At 39.6% G+C, this 17,705-nt stretch overlaps 1 protein-coding gene across 1 annotated transcript in view; it reads right to left on the bottom strand.

The window, feature by feature from the left end:
• The window catches only part of LOC108699432 (calsequestrin-1), a 58,282-nt gene that overhangs the window by 11,004 nt on the left and 29,573 nt on the right, over positions 1-17,705 (bottom strand). The window contains exons 5-7 of the mRNA XM_018231511.2: positions 11,851-11,924; positions 10,831-10,961; positions 1,137-1,182 (exon numbers count right to left, since the gene is read on the bottom strand). Of these exons, the coding sequence (XP_018087000.1) occupies positions 1,137-1,182; positions 10,831-10,961; positions 11,851-11,924 (251 nt within the window). The remainder of the gene's footprint in view (positions 1-1,136; positions 1,183-10,830; positions 10,962-11,850; positions 11,925-17,705) is intronic.

Genomic DNA, 17,705 nt, shown 5'->3' with positions numbered 1-17,705 from the left:
GCCGAATCTAATGGACAGTTTTATATTCTCATCTAGCAAGGGCCTTTGAAGATTAGAGCTGAAAGCTAAATCAGTAAGAGCTGAGCTTCAAGTAATTGCAGTGGCCCTGAGAAAGTGTGGGTGTTGGTTGTTATGATCTGAGCAAACTAAAAAAAAAGTGCTCTTCACAAATGGACGTAGTCATAAGTTGTCTACTTGTCAAATGTTGTGCTGCCCTTTCAGGTCATCAGAACAAGTAGATAAAACACTCTAGAGAGATCACTGCATTCAGAGACAGGATAGCTGCTAAGTATTTTCTGAAATGGAGCTAGAGCTAAAGCTTGAATTTCTAGAACAATGGGTGACCTGACTATACGGCGTTGGATGGAACTGCAAACTATATTCTTCTTATCAAATATCACACTGGCTTGTGAGGTCAAACACCAGTGAATGTAGCTAGAACCTTGAGTCCCCAGTATGTGCATATATGTTTCTGCAAGCTGCCTATTTAGATGGATGGACCTCCTAAAACCATAAATGACCTGTTTATGTAGAGATGGATTGATCGGCAAGCTACCTTGTTCTTATCAAATAGCACATTTGCCTCTGAGGTCATCGGAACATGTAGCTTCAACCCTAAGTGACCTGTCTATGTAGAAATTGATGAATCTGCTATATTCTGTTTAGCAAATAGCACACTGGCCTATCATGTCATCAGAAGAAGTAGCTAGAATTCAAAGTGATTGTCTATGTAGATGGATGTTGAAGGCCCTGAATCTTCTGGAACAGGAAACCTACAAGATATCTTCTTCTTCTCAAATTTCCTACAGCATCTTTATATTTCATATCCCAGCCAAACACTGGTTTATATACTCCATCCTAATCCTAGTGTTGATAGACTACTGATGCAGTTTCCAAAGTTTCTAGTACGGACAAAGGAAAGTATAACATTTCTCAAAAAGGGATCTGTCATGCCGTCATCATTACTGGTTGTACGGTGGAACACTCCAATTTGATTTTAGATATGTTAGACATCAGAGAAAAGTGAGATATGCCAAGGTTGACTTCCATATCATTAGCAGATTATTATAGTGCTTATCTTTCATGCATTGTACAAGGCTACATGTAGTCAAGGGGGTATATATGAATGCACTTACCCAAGTCTCATACATACTGTCAGGCTGAAGTTTCCTCAGTGTTGGTCTACAAGAGATAAGGAAGGCTACAGTTAATGTTGGGTTCAGAAATTGAGCACTTCAATATTAATTGAATATAAAGGCACAGAAGGGGCTAAACTGAAACATAAGTACATAAGGACAGTCTGACTAGATTTGGAGTATTGAATACTTAGATTTGTGTCTAGAAATGATAGGCTTTTTTTATTCATATCTATAGAAGTGAGTCAAAAGCAAAATAAAACATCAGTCATGATATTCCTGATTGTGGAACGTATCATGGAACAATGATGCCTGGGAACTGTTGCTTGAACCTTAGTCTTAAGAATGTTAACTTTTCAAAAGTGCAGCACGCCATCCATGAAATAGAGTCCATTATAAAATAAAGCTGTGAATCAACTGATCAACATGGAACTGGCTGTAAGAGATCTGTAAATCAAAGGAGCACCCTGAGAATGACATTGTAGAGACCAGTCGGGGGAATGGCTAGAATGCGCCAAGTCTCTGGGTCAAAGACTGTTCCAGGAACATCCAAATGTCACAAAGAACAGTTGCTGTAAGTGTTCAGGGATTTTCCAAGGTGGATTTGTGGTTAATGTTCAGGACTTTCCCAATACAGGTTTCATACTTTTACAATGTCCCTGTGAGAGGGGGTTTTAGGGTTCGTGTTTAAGGTTTTTCCCGAGGTTTCAGGGTTTCCCCTCAATTTTCTGAGGGGAATTGATCCAATTAATATTCAGCGTTAAAGTTTTGCCACAGAATTTTCCAGGTGGTTTGCACATAAACTATACACTGGGCTCATGTGTAGGGCAATATAACAACTTTTTTTATTTTAAGGTTTCCCGGGCTTGTATAGTGTAATGTATTTGCTGCAACATATACGTCCATTGTCAACATCCCGCCATATGCAAATTAGGCAACGATAGCGCAACTTCGCTTCACTTGGTGCAGTAACACTAGCGCAACCTCGCCAGTGTTTGGCGCCCTGGACGCTACTTCGGATTTTAGTGAATTAGCATTGTCCTGGCGAAGATACGCCTGGCGAAGTGTTGTGCTGTGAGCAAAGCCGTCTCTGGTGAATTTACGGAGGTTACTGAATGTGCCCCTATAGGTCCTCATCCAACAGTAACTAAATTTAGGAGGTGTATTTTTAGCCAGGTCTCATCTTAGCTCATATCAAGGTTACTGAGATACAAAATCACTGCCATACCTATGTATATAATTCATGTGATTTAGTTGTATAATCACATTTACTTTACAGTGCTACGCAATACGTTGGCGCTATATAAATACATGTTAATAAAAAAAATAAAATAATCCCATCTATTCATATATAGTTCAAAAAACAAGATCAAATAAGAATTCTATCTTTTTTCTGGGAATATATGGATCTCCCAAATTCCTCAAAATATACACCAATGATGGGAAATCCCAGCACTCTTAGCTTAGCACTACCGGAATATGCAGCACAAAAAACAAGTGTTGACCCAAGATCTCACCCTAATTAACCTTAAGCCTGGGGTTAGTGAAGTATCTAGGAAGGCAAATTGAAATTCTTAGCAAATCTCAACCTAAGCTTAAGGACCTTAAGGTCCCTATCCATATTTATGGGCTTTCCAGTTCCACAGTATGAGAAAGTTGTGGAATTTGTTAAAGAGCAGAATCAAAGGTTTTCCACTGGTGGAGGAAAACCCTCCTGATGCCAAGGCTCCCTGCCATTCAACTCAATGACAAGGAACCCAGGCAACCAAAGGCGTTTTACACCAACATCCTACTTGTGTGTGTATTTGGAATAGTATCTTGGTTTAGGGAACGTGTACACACAGTTGAGTGTAAACTAGCACAGCGAGAAGAGGGGTGGTGCTATGAAAGGAGAAAAAGCAATATAACAAAACAATCGTAATATATTTGCTCTGTGCTCGGCATAAAGGCCCTGTTGCCGTAGCAACCTAAGGCTCCTATCTGCCAATATTTAAAATGTACATCTAAGAAGACAAGCTTTCATCTCAGAAAAAAGCACCGAGCAAGAAAGTGCGTCCCTTTAACCCCTCTAGCCCTTACAGGGGGATTTATTCAGCTTCTGCAACATAACAGGTCTTTAAAAAATCCTCTCAGTCGAATTCCCAACACTACAACTCCCAGCATGCAGTCTTCTAGTCCTTTTAATGATCTCATCCAAGGAAAAAAACATCCAACTCTCTGACCTGTGAGAGTACAGAGCGCTACAGATCTGGGGAAATGAACAGTTCAAGAAGAAATCGATCCAGCCTGGAGACAGCTTGATGTCTACCTGTAGAAACCCCACTAGAGGCGGTGGGTTTACAGATCAGGTATAAGAGCCGAGCTGGGATCACCGCTTTGAAAACCACAAACAGAAATGTCCCCAAATCAACATTTTTGAAGCGATCAACAACTGGCTGAAATCTAGCATCCCTCCTTGAAGGCTAATTTTGCTACGATGTAAACTAAAAGCTGTCTAACTTGAGGCTTGTGGCCCTCCCATTGATTTTCATGGACCTCAGGACTGTCCAGAGATTTCTTTTTAGAGCATTATCATAATTTAGCACCCCCTGGACTTGTCAAGTACATCAGGACTGTATCCACAGGCTTTTCTCCTGATACTCGGGTGGTCAGTTCGACCCTGCCATTAGGCTTATTTGGTTACATAGAATTTTTCATGGAAAGACAAATAGTAGACATTGCTATGAAAATTAGTGAAGAAGATGCTGAGTTCCTCTTTAAATATATGACATTGCCACATCTGTCTGTGCAGCAAACAGTTTAAATAGTAGGAAAATAAACACATGATTCCACATGAAAACAAGCCAAACCGTGTGCTAATAATAAAATAACAGGGGAAAGATTTCCCAGGAGCAAGACCATTGTTTGTGATATAGAGAATAATCACAGGGAAGTCAGTGAAAGAGAAAGAGGCTGTTCTGCTATTTCCCAGCCAAACCCTGTGTGCTTATTAGCTTGCTCATTCTGCTCTCTGCATGATACAGTAAGTTAAGCCATATGCTACTGTCCCGGGCTAGGATCGGAAATGTAGTCAATATTTCTAAATGCAAGGAATGTTCCATGCACAATAAATGACACCAACAGACTGCTGGAGATGAAGCTGGTGTGGGCATGAAGGGAATTTGGGTACAGAGACCCTGTGGCCATACTCTCTATTTCTCTATAAAGCCCTTTGCCCATTCACCTCCTTAAACAGAGATGGCCTCCAATCTAAGTGTGGACAAGATGGCACCTGAAGAAGGAAAGAGATATAGGGAATTTTAGTTTGAATTCCGCTACTGTGGAAGTGAATGGAATGAGCAGTGAAGGAACTCTCATTCAGTGAAGGAACTCTCGTTATCTCATTTCATAGGATTAGAAATGACAGGAGGAAATGGTTGAAGCAAATTATATGAATGAGAATAGTGGGGGAAATGGAGGAGGGCTGGGATGACACAGGAGGTGTTTTTAATGAAGAAAGGGATCTTAATTGGAAAAAAAAGGAACAATTGGAATATAATGTGTGGGGAAAGTAAGCGTGAGCAAGAAATCAGTATTTAAAACAAGGAATGTGGTCAATATTAAAGGGGTTGGCATGAACCAAGTAGAATGTTGGTGGAAGAAATCTTAAGATTTACTTTAGATTATGTAATTGCTTTATTATAGCTTCATGGTATGTCGGGGTTTGAAGACTTTCAATTATGATGGATTCAGTTGGGCGGAAATCATCTTGTGTTGTTACTGTACCGAAGCAATATTTTCTTGGTGGGGTCAGGGGATATTTTGGTCTCGTTAACAATGACAAAGAGGAGAAGCATACAGAATGAAGAAGACAGAAGAGTAAATATAAGAAAACAGGAGACAGAATAACAGGCCAAAATGGAATTAGTATTTCAGATAGGTGAAAGTTTGAGAGATCTAGAGGAAGAAGAGGACAACTGACACGTTATAAGTAAAACGGGATAAAGGAAGTAGGATGAATGAATTAAAAAATAAAAAAAGTCACTTTAAGAAATAATTCCAAATCCTGTGTAATGATATAAGTCAAGCAAAATAAACTTGACTTACACTATATAAAGTATTTAAATCTTGAATACTTTAGTCTTGGAAGTTACAATCACATCACACAGGTCGGCGCCATTTTGTGGACACTTTTATTAAGGCAAATTTTGCACCATGGAAACATCTTGTTTATGCACCAGAATGGGGCACCCGATGTCTATGCCCAAGAACTGGCTATACAATTAGATGGTGAGGAGAAAGCAGGAATGTGGAGAGGGCTGTAAAATCTAGGAAATGCAGAATGCAAAGTGAAAATAATTGCCTGCCCCGCCTCTATGCCTAAGTATTACATGATTGACAACTGAGATTTTTCAACCAGTTTATAACAGGTTTGGATTTTTTATGCCTGGATGACAGGTCCGCTTTAAGTAAAACTAATAGACAAAAAGAGTAATGAGTTGACATGGAAGAATGGGAATCCATTGAAAAAGGGAATGTCAAAGAGCCAGATATATTAAATGATTAAATGAAATTTCAGGTTAAGATTAAATTGTCTGAGAGACGTAGTGATAGGCAGTGTCAGCCTGGCCCACCGGGATACCAGGAAAACTCCCGGTGGGCCAAGGTGTCAGTGGTCCCTCCTGCTTCTAAACATTTGGCCTATTTCATGGCCATTCCCTTTTTATATGAGAATAGAGAGGCTAAATAGATGGAATAATAGGTTATAATATGTAAAGAAAAGAGACTAGGAGAATAAAGGTTGAGTGACAAAAGGAAGAAAATAATACTTTGAGTGGGCCCCTGGTCTAAAGGTTTTTGGGTGGGCCTTTGGTCTAATTGTTTTTGGTGGGCCCCTGGTGTCCCAGTCCGACACTGGTGATAGGGTTGGCAAAAAAGGCATAATCTCACGTGGCTAGCAAGTTTATAAGGGACTGGAGGTCCGGCAGGTGGGGTAACAAGATTTTTATGTTAGAAGGAGTTATAGTGGTAGAAGTTCAGTTGGGAAGGCTCTCCATGACTGGGGACTGTGGACTGGGTTCTTCATTGTTCTTCATGGGCAAACATTAAAGCTAGAGTATATGATTATCAGAAATAAGGGGAACATCTTCTCTGGCCACTGTGACTGTGGATTATAACTGGGTTAAAGGTAGAATAGAAAGGGTTGATCAATATAAGGGGCAATTTTTGAAAATGGCAGAACACATTTTTGGTTAAAACCATAATGATAGAATCTATTTGATGGAGAATGGGGGTGGGGGGGGAGGTTTGTGGACTTAAAGGAGAACTTTAGTGAAATGTGCTGAATTTTATATACTGAACTTATTAAACTTAATATACCAGCCCAGAGGTTTGGCAGCCCTTTGACATCAATCCATGGTTTAAAACTGTCCACAGCAGCTCTCCATCTTGATAGGCCTTTAATGGACCAGTGGCACTGCACATGCTCAGTTTGTTCAGGACTGCTGTTAGGAAGCTTCTCAGGCTCCACCCGTCACTCCCTTTATTTAATAACTTTTAGAGTAGTGACAGAAGGACAGGGCATCTTTTCCATCAATGTTTTGCAGCACATGGCACAGGCAGAGGGCTGATCTGATGTTCTTCTGCTTAGGAAACATTTGAGAAAGGTTGTCAAAGCCAGGGCCCCTATCAAGGCTTCTATCAGGGGCCCAGAGGAAATGGATTGAACTTCGCTAACTAAATAAAGCTTTAGAGTTTACCGGAAAAATGGTTGGATTTGGGCACGACGCAGTGTAAAAAAGTTGTATGACCAATTTGGCCAGAAACTCTGGATGAATCTCCTAAAAAACCTAGAAGTTAAAGCACATCTACTTATTAAACAAGTGATGAGATTTTCTTTTTTGGCAAATGCAATATGAAAATTCAAAGGAACTAAACGATTCTATTAACATGGCAATTAGGTAGATTCGTTTTATTAAGACGTAAGAATTGGTGTTTCTTTTTAAGGAAATGTTAAATACTGGAAAGATCCAGATATTACTGCATACTTCCACCCCCGCCCCAAACCGAACACTAAATCAGAAAAAAGCAAGCTTCTCAATAGTTCTGAAAATAATTTGTTAATTTTAAACAGGAAGTGAGACATTACCTTCCTCACTTCCTGAATAAGATTTAATTTAAAAATTTAAAGGGGAAGTTCACTTTTAAATTAGCTATCAGCAGGTTCAGACTGGCACACTGGGGCTGTGACAGATGGGGGGAGCGGTTCTGGGCCGGGCCCAGTCCAACCCTGACTTTCAGGATGTTCTAAAGTTGCTTCTTCTTAGTAACTGTTCAACTTATCATTTTTTAAATGGTCTTTCAATGGTTTGGCCTACTTTTCTGCCTTTATCCTTTAAAAACACTATCTGAAGTCAGTGGGTCACTGACCCCAGCAACCAGGTAACTGATTTCTATTTCTACACTATTTCTATTGTTATTTTTACTTGTACGCAATCTATATTTTTCAATCAAGCTGGTTCTGTATCCTGCAAACCATCAAACAATTCTATTTCACAGCATGCTAACAAACCAGGGAGGTAACGAGTGTGAAAATGGTGAATACAGCTCTAAAGCTTGTGATCTACTGGGGGGCTTTATTTAAATCATATGTCGGGCAAACGATGGGTTAAGGCAGCTGCATTTGAAAACAAGAAAAAAAAGAGAGAAGAAAAAGGGTGAAAATTGTCCCGTTTTTTTCGACTGAATGTTTCTATGGCAGCTAAATTGTTTTTCTACAACTCCATGGCAACTAAGCCAATCAAGACTCGTGCCTCGTATAAAGCCGGGCCGTTTTATAAATCTTCCAGCGCTCTCCAGCGTGCAATTAGAGCCAAAAAAAAGAGACATCAGAGGCTACTTTAAAAGTTCAAAATAATGGCTTAACCCGTGTTCCTCCAAATGTGTAATCCTTTCATTCAGTGCATTTAGTGGTTGGCACAGCAGGTTGCACAGAACAGAAAAAAAGGCGGCGAAATGAGCCGCACAAGTAGCCACTTGATACGGTTTATGCCATAATCAACCGTAGACTGATATAAATATATATATAACATGGCCCAGAGGCACATTTATCAGAGGTCGAATTTCGAATTCATGTGAGTTTTTAAAAACTCCCCTAAACTCCCATAAATTCCAAATTCGACCGATTGAAATTTCTTAAAAAAACGAATTTGCTAAACTCGGATGGATGGGCCCGACCCGAAAACTTGAACCGAATTTAATTCAGATTTTAAAAATTCGAAATATCAGGAAGGCTGCAAACAACTGAAAATTGATCCCTGGACCTCTCCCATTGACTTAAACAGCAATTCGGCAGGTTTTTTGGTGGCGAATAGTCGAATTTGTCTTCTTAAAGGGCCAGAGTATGATAAATCTTGAAAATCAAATTACCGTATATACTCGTGTATAAGCCGACCCGTGTATAAGCCGAGGTACCTAATTTACCTAAGAAAACTGGAAAAATGTATTGACTCGTGTATAAGCCTAGGGGCCCCATGTCAGATTTCAAGATGTGAATGTGCCAATGAGGTGCTGCACCTAAGAAAGCAGAAAAAAGGTACCGCGGCCCCAACACACCTCCCTCTCCCATAGCGCAGGACTGTCTGTGTGATCCCATAGCGCAGGACTGTCTGGACCTGAGAGCCTTGCAGCTCTGATAAAACATTTGTCAAATCTGGCGACATTGCACCTGTGTCAGGCTCATTTAGGTTATATTTTTGTTGGACCACTTTGCACTTACTTAATATTGAGCATGTTCCTGGCACTGGGTCTCTTTCATCCAAAAGATAACTGTAGCTTTTTAGATTTAAAGTTTAATAACATTAGCATAAAGTAATATTGTTTTTTGGAAGGGGCTGGGGTTTTAACCCATAACATTTATCACTATGATTTGGTACATTTGCAACATACCTCCCTCTCCCATAGCGCAGTACTGTCTGTATGATCGCCGCCCGGAGCAGGTCCAGGAGCTCCGGGCGGCGCGTCCTTCCCTGCCGGCGTTCGCTCCCAAAATGGCGGCGGCCATGGGCGCCGCCATTTTGGGAGCGAACGCCGGCAGGGAAGGACGCGCCGCCCGGAGCTCCTGGACCTGCTCCGGGCGGCGACACAGTCAGTCACAGACAGTCCTGCTGGGGCCGCGGAAGGAGCGTATCTACGTATGACCCGCGTATAAGCCGAGGTTGAGTTTTTCAGCACATTTTGGGTGCTGAAAAACTCGGCTTATACGCGAGTATATACGGTAGAATTTTTTTTAAAAAACTCAAATCAAATTTGAATAACCCCCTAGTCAAATTTGACAGTTTTTACGATAAAAAAAACGCATAAATTGTAATTTCGAATTTAAATTTTCAATTCGACTCTTGATAAATCTGCCCCTTATTTTAATGTTTTATGATTGTTTTCTGCTCAGATTCAAACAAAGACAATCGTGTGCCAACTTTCCCGGGTTGGTATATGAATTTTCATATATTCATGGTTAAATTGATCCTACACCTGGTGGTCTGTTGGAATTCTTCCATCTACTCATCTCCTTTCCTTGTTCACAGCTGAAGCACCCGGAGCATGAATGTGACCACCAGTTTCTCTTCTGAAGTGAAGTTAGAAATTGGTTTTAGTGTAGCAGATCTACCCGGCAACTGGTTCAGAAAGGCAGCAAGACCTAAATGCTGATTTATCATCTCTTGGTAAACCGATTGGTTTAACAATTTGTTTGACTGCACAATGCAGCTGAACCCCCGAGAGGAACAGAGGAGTGACCATCAGGTTCCAATGGGGGCAGGGCTTGTGGGGAGTGGATGGGGATTTGTGGATCATGTGCAGGAGGGTTTTAGGGGTAGATCAGAGGTGTGACAATGTGTATATGGGACATTTTGTTTTCATTGCAGCCACATTCTATTTGTTGTTTGGGCCCCCCATGGTGCACCCAGTATTAGCTCACCTGGGATGGGGTGCTAGGCCCTATGGTGTTGAACACTAATATAAGAAGTGATAGTCCTCAGTGCTGCTCAACATATACTGCTCCATGATGAGTTTCCCATGCACATAGAAAGAATAAATAATTCCAGTACTCATTGGGGAGCAAGAATTTGGATAACTGGATTTGCACAACTTTATGTGCTCAAAGCAAATAAAGTAGGGAGGGGTGTGTGTATGGGGCTGGGTTTTCATTTGGAGGGGTTGAACTTGATGGACTTTGTCTTTTTTCAACCCAATTTAACTATGTAACTAAGGACTAATGATTAGTGTGTCAGTCACAAAACAATGGATTGGGCCAACATTCACACATTGTTTGCAGGTCACAGGCAGGTTCAGCATGAACTCTTCTTTCCAACCACCCACCTTACTATGCCACATTTCTACCTCTAGCAGCTTGTATTTATAAGTAGGCAGCTGTCGGGCATGGGTCTATGAATTTTCCATGCACAGAGAAAGGATTTTCAGTGCTGGAATTAATAATTCCAACATTCATCAGGAAACAAGGATGATAGTACTCAGGTGATAGTACTCAGGTGATAGTGCTCAGTGCAGATGCTGAGCAGCGCCAAGTATTATCTCTCCATAGAAAACCCTAGTCCCAGCTCCATGCGTAATCATTCAGCCCCATGGTATCCCAACGGTCTGAAGACCCTAAACAGCAGCTCGTGTTACGTGATGTCTGAATGGAAATACCAGCGCTCACCTCTTGTGTAAGTGCAGGAAGTCTACAATTTCTTCTTCACTGTTGGGCTTGTTGGGGATTGTGACGGGCTCATCATGGAAAGGCTCATAGTAGTCAATTTCGTTTATCTTGAGGTCCAGTTTCTTAGCAACCTAAACCAGAAAATGTCAAAAGACTGAACTTGAACGACACATCTTTTTCAGCCTCAGTTACGTAAAGTAACCTAAACCCATTGGAACTGTAGGTCGGACGGGTTCAGGTGACAAAGGGATACAGTTGTCATGAGTTTGGGCAGATGGTGGATCCATCTAAATCTGCCTTGTTTAGACCCTGTGCCTTGGCTAAAAATGTTCAAAATGTAGATTTCCATGACTTTTAATTCTGCTTACAATTTTTTAAAGAATGGTAAGTCTGACAGATCAGCAAAGGAACCATAATGTGCAATATATAGGGGATGCCAACCCAAATATGATCATTTCCCTAATGAAAGAGAGTATCTTTCTAAGCACCTCTGAAATATACAATTCTCCTCAAAACTATGTTAATTAGCTGTCTAGTGCTACATTGTTGCAGGAACCAGCAGTGCAGAGAATATAAAAAGCCAGACAGACACTGCTTTCAACAGCAATTGCATTTTAAATGAATTAAAATGAATTAAAATGTGATTAATGTATATCGGAAAGTTGCTTAGAATTTAGACAATTTAGGGGAAACTGTTTTTTTTGGTTGACATCCCCTTTAATTCAAAGAATGCATTTCCTTGCTTGTAGATAATTATTGTTATGATTTTGCTTTAAATCTGTCATGTTAGTCATCTTGCTATTCAGACAACTGCCTGGTTGCTATGGCAACTGACCCTAGCCTCAGTTTCAATCACTAACTGCAGAGATGAAAAACAACAACAACAAAAAGCTCATTTAAAAATTCACACACACAAGAAGAAAACTGCCAATTTCCCACTATCATACTGGCAGTTTAAACCCAGTTCCCAGTCAAAGGGCTGAGAGTTTATAAACTTTTCACCAGGCAGTCGCAACTCACCTTGCTGTCGAAAGTAGCAAAGAAGGGGATGTAGGGGTGGAATTCCTCTGCTGCATCTAAGTAGGCCTTGTAATCTGAAAAAGATAGATGAGACATCATCTCAACAGGTGTTCCCTACTCTCTGGGCAGGAGCATTGTGTAGCCTCTTTAAAGGATTGCCTTCCTCTAAATAAAACATTTATTGTGAGGCCTCATTGTCCAAAGTCTTAATGGGCTGGGGGAACAAAGATGGCTCCACCAATTACACTGATGGGGAAGCCATTGAAGAGGTTCTGGTGACAATAGACAATAGACCGAGGTGAGTCCTTTTAAATCAAGTTAATAACCATGAGCCTGGAGGCTTCATTACAGTTTCCATGACCCAATGTCCAATCTGTTTATTACTCAAGTGCAAGTGAAGAGCAAGGCCACCAAAGCTCCTCATCATGGTGGAAGCAATTAATGACAATGGCAAATCAAGGGCCCACTCCTAGAAATGGAAGTGTAAATGGAGATGTCATCCTCTCCCATATAAAGTGGGTTAATGTAGGGTATATTGTTTGTATTATTCTATAACAACCCCGGGTAGATAACTTTGGGCTCTACATAATCTTATAATGTGTATCTGTGATGCCAATAGAAAAGGGAATGATGATGTTAAGGTCTTGATGGATTGAGGTCTAGTCTTTCATATTTTATGAACCATAGACACTTATTTCGGGCACATCCTATATTCAGATGATTTCAATTCAAACTACTATGAATACATTAATTTTACATACATTTCTATAAATTTTACACACATTTATAATAAGGGTATGGGACCTGTTATTCAGAATGCTTGGGACCGGAGGTTTTCCGTATAAGCGGTCTTTCCATAGTTTGGATCTCCATACTTTAGGGGGCCCATTTATTACAGATCAAATTTCTATTTTTTTTACACAAGTCATGGTTTTCATATTTTTCTTAAAAGCTCTAAAAATTCAAGCTTTTATAAGGGGCAGATTTATTAAGAGTACATTTGAATTCGAATTCGAGTTTTTACATTTTTTTTTGTCAAAACTCACAAATTCGAAATTTTAATCCCCCAATTCAAATGTTAATTAGAATGTGAGATTCACACCTCGACTAGGGGAACAGTTGTAAATCGAATATTCTCCACCTAACGATAAGGGCACACGCTAAAATTCTGAGAGATTTAGTTGTCCGGCAACAAATCACATCTTTTTCAGGGGACTAATCTCCCCAAAAAGCCTTCCCGTCTGCCTCACGAGGAAACTTCGGGCGACTTCGGAAAATAAATCGTTCCACCGGTGATTTAGATTTGAATATGTTAATTACTTTCCTGAGTTTCAAGGTTTTTTTTGGAGGGAAAACTCAATTCAAATTCGATTCAAATTTTCGGGACTATTCGATCGAATATTTTCTTAAATAACCTCCTTTCCCAGTTGTGAGTATATTCAAATTTATTAGAGTAAAAAAAAATTCACATAAATTCAAAATTCGACATTTGATAAATATTTGATAAATAACCTCCTAAGTGTAAAAACCATGGAAATGGTATGGGCCCATTATCCAGAATGCTCGGGACCTGGAGTTTTCTGGATAATGGATCTTTCAAAACTCAAATATGTGGGTTAAAAAAAAACTTGAATATTTCGGGGTTAGAAAAACTCACGTTTTTAAAGATTTATTATACCCCGAAGCTGGAAATAGCTAAAATCTGAAAATACTATAACAAAGAAAAAGGAGATTATTTTTACATTTTTTGATTAGTTTGATAAAATTTAGTCTGGCCTTCCTGGAGTTTTCTGGATAACGGGTTTCCAGATAATGGATCCAATACCTGTCAAAACAAATTTGCCAGTTAAATATTGTCGAGGTCTTATAGAAGTCAATGGGAGCGGCACTGATCCTATTGGACCATTTTTTATGGGGGGTTTTTTCCATTAGGAATTGTCCAAAAACTCAAACTGTAAAGGTTTTAGTGGTATCCGAATTTATTTCATTTGTGCTTTTTGAATTCGGATCTTTTAATAAATTCCATGACATTTGTGGTTTTACAGAAAGTGAGTTTAGTCTTGGTTTCAACAACCTCTAAAATAACTAAAATTAGATTATTGTCCTGTGGCACTTCAGGGTCACTGACATCATTAAAAATGCAAAAGAATCCTCCAATGAGAATCCATCTGATCTGGCTCCTTGTTATTTGTTCTTGCAACTGGAGCTGGAAGCTTTAAACACAGATATTTGTATCACAGAAAAACTTTAAAAACCTGTGTGTATTTATGGGATCATATCATCAGAATGACTCCATAATCTCCCTATGTCAGATAACAGCGAGATGGTTGAAGTAGTGCTGGCAAGCAGCATTCTCATTGGTGACTTCTTTTGCATCTGGAATTGGAAGGTGGAACATTTATTGGTGAATTTTCTTGCATCAATAATTCAGATTTTAGTCATCGGAATTCTCATTGGTGGATTGTTTTGCATCTATAATTTTTTTGGTCTGGAGCATTCTCATTGGTGAATTTTTTTGCATCTATAATTACTTTACTATTTATCTACATTAGACATTAACTATGGGCGTAGTTTTTGATTATTTCACCGAGTGTTTTTTTTATTTTCATAATAATTCATAATAAGGGTATTAGGATACTGTGTAAACACCATGGCCACCAGGTGAGGGTCACTGCGATACCCAGTTCTCTCAGAACCAGTATTAATTCCATATACAGTAGAGCCCCTATTTTACATCCCCTGATTTTAAGTTTTCCCTCATTTTACATTGTTGTTTTGAGGTCCCACCTATGTACAGTGAAACCTCAATTTTAAGTACCCTAATTTTAAGTTTTCCCTCATTTTACATTTTTTATTTGTGGTCCCACCAATTTCGAATGCATTTCAACGGGTGTTTTTCTGGATTTTACATCCAAATTGTGTCCGAAAAACTGCTTTCCCCCCCCCGATTCTTAGTGAAATTAAAAGGTTTAACAAACTAACCAGATGTATATTGTGCCATGGTTCTGCCTGTAAATGGTCAATTGCACTCGCGTGTAACATTAACACTGCAATGTTTAACCCTTCTTATTAACATGCTAAATATTGTGCATACATCCTTTCAGAAAAAGTCACATTTCCCTGATTTTACATTTGCCCGGATTTTACATAATTTTTTCCTGGTCTCCTGAAAATGTAAAATATGGGTTCTACTGTATTCTGCATAATATAATAATTTTCCTGGATTTTACACCATTTTTTTCTGGTCCCCTAAGATGGGAGTTCTACTGCATAATGAAAATAAAATAATTCATTTTCAAAGTATTTGCTGTTTGTGTTACATATGAATTCCCCCTCCTCGGCGTGGAATCTTCGAGCTACAGATCTGTGAATGTCACAATGTGGCCTTGTTTTTTAACAATTACCTGAAACATTTGGCGGTGCATAAGCTGGTGAGCTTGTTGAGCAAGACTAGATGAAGCGATATGCATGATATTTATTTTGAAGGCCCCCCTTGTGTTGTTATAAAGTCCAGGTGTATCATGCAAGATGGAAAGGAGAGGTATGACACAATTTCTCACTCTGTATGTATCAAGATCATGTGTTTGGTGACTTAACAGTTTGCCCTATGTTGCCTGTTCTTCTAGAAACCCATTTGTAGCTTGTCCAGTTCCTCTCAACTTTCTCACACAATCTAGGGGCCTGCTATCCTCTCCTCCACCCTACTGGTGAACATAAACAAGACAGGGCTTTGGTGCAACTCTGTAGTGGTGAGAATGGTGTCAGTTTGGGACAGATTATGGGTTGGCAGTTTTCACTAGTGGAGTTGGATGGGGTGGTGGCAGGGAGATGTCCTTAGACTTAAGGGGCTGATTTATCAAAGGTCGAACGTTACAGTTGTTTTTTTAACCTCAAATGAACTTGAATTACTTTGAATCTCGAACAGGGTTACTTAAAGGGCACCAATCATGACCAAAATCATTTCCTAAGTAAATACACAATGTGAAAGTTCAAGAAATCCGATTTTTAAAACAGTTAGAATTGTTTGTATAATGTAAATGATCAGCTCACTATTCCTTCTGCAAGATCTCCCCTATCTCCACTGCAGTTCTAGCTGAGGCAGCCATCTTGGATTTCACTGGCTCCTCCTACCTATATCTTCCCAGCCAACTGTAGCTCTGAAATCTCGCACATGCTCAGTTCAAATTCCTTGTTTGCTTATCAACCCTTCTAAGCTATTTTCAAATCAGCCAAACCTGTGTGTTAGCTGCTGTTCAGTAGTGCTGCCACCTGCTGGAAGTTAGCAGGTGGCAGCACTTCTAGTGGATACTTCTAGTGGAGGAGTTTACTAAAACAAGGCATTCTGGGTAGAATACTCAAAGCAGTGTTACAATCTGAGCATGCTCCTGAAATTTGCATATTAGAGTCTCTGTTAGAGTCTCAATATGGCCTCCCTCAGTGAAAGAACCCATTTGACAAAGTAAGGGATTTTTTTAAAACCTGCAGTTTTTTCAAAAAACTATATATGTAGTTTGATTAAACGTGTTTAGCTTGAACTGGTCAGATTGTCAATATGTGTTTGATTTTGGCTGTGATAGGTGCCCTTTAAGAAAAAACTCGATTGGAAAAACTAGATTCTGCGAGTTCGAGTCTCGCAAACCGAAAACTCGATCGAGTCCCGCAAACCAGAAAACTCGATCTAATTGAGTTCTCAGCAGGAAAAGAGTTTGCGTCCCCCCCCCCCGGCAGAAAAAAATTAGAATCGATCTAATCGAGTTCTCGATTCAAGTTTACGGCCAAAACCCTCCGAAAAAGACTCAAACATCAAGCAGGCTGTTAACCTCGTCAAATGATTCCACGGACCTTTGCCATTCACTTCTAGGGGCAGATTTATTAAGATTTCAGTTGGTGTTTCCACAAAATTCGAGTATTGTATTTTTTGGTCAGAACTCACATTTTTGGATTAAAAAAAGAACTCAAATCGATTGAAACTATTTGAGATTTATTATGCCTTGACCCTGGAAATAGCTCAAATCCAAAACTAAACCACCTAAAACCTGTCGAGGTTCTGTAGAAGTCAATGGCAGAGGTCCATGGAGCCATTTGAAGAGGTTAACAGCCTGCTGGATGTTCAAGTTTTTTTCAGAGGGGTTTAGCTGAAAACTCGAATTGAGAACTCAATTTGATCGATCTGAGTTCTTTTTCTGCTGAAAACTCGATCAAATCGAGGGTTGCAAGACTCGAGCTCGCAGAATCGGGTTTTTGCCATTTGAGTTTTTTCTTATGTAAGATACCACTCGAGTATGGAGGTCATTCAAGTTTTTTTTTAACCCGAAAATGTTAGTTTTCACCCCGCAAAAAAACTTGAATATTCAAATCTTGAACTTATCATTAAATTAATAAATCTGCCAACAAGTGTTTGGCCAGGTTTTCAATTGAGGAGATGTGGTGAGCTCATTTGAATGCTGAGCTATTGGGCCAACCATAATATTGCCCTGGGAGCTAGCTGCTATTGGCCATAGAACTCATTCAGAGTGTTATGTCCCTGGCCTACTTGACTTTCATCAAGGGTTCAAATGTACTGGGTGGTGTAGTCCACTAACAACTATAAATCCAATAAACTACACTGGGTTTTAACTAGGTTAGTGAGCCCAGTTACTTTCTCAGAGGAAACCTAACTAAACCTTAGTGAAGTATATCCTCTATGATTACCTAGTCTTCTAACTCTAAAATAGCATACTTAAATATATGTTCAAATAGTATAGTTTCACTTTTAAAGTGTTAAAAATAAACCTTAGCTTTGTACCTGGAGTTTAGGACTCAGGACGAAAGTGCCCTTGTGGGTTTTAGAATGTAGTCTAAACCCTCCACACTGT

Source organism: Xenopus laevis, chromosome 8L, assembly GCF_017654675.1.
Source record: "Xenopus laevis strain J_2021 chromosome 8L, Xenopus_laevis_v10.1, whole genome shotgun sequence".
Classification (NCBI taxonomy): Eukaryota; Metazoa; Chordata; class Amphibia; order Anura; family Pipidae; genus Xenopus; species Xenopus laevis.
The sequence above is the reverse complement of the archived record's forward strand: the minus strand, read 5'-3'. Positions and strand labels throughout refer to the sequence as shown.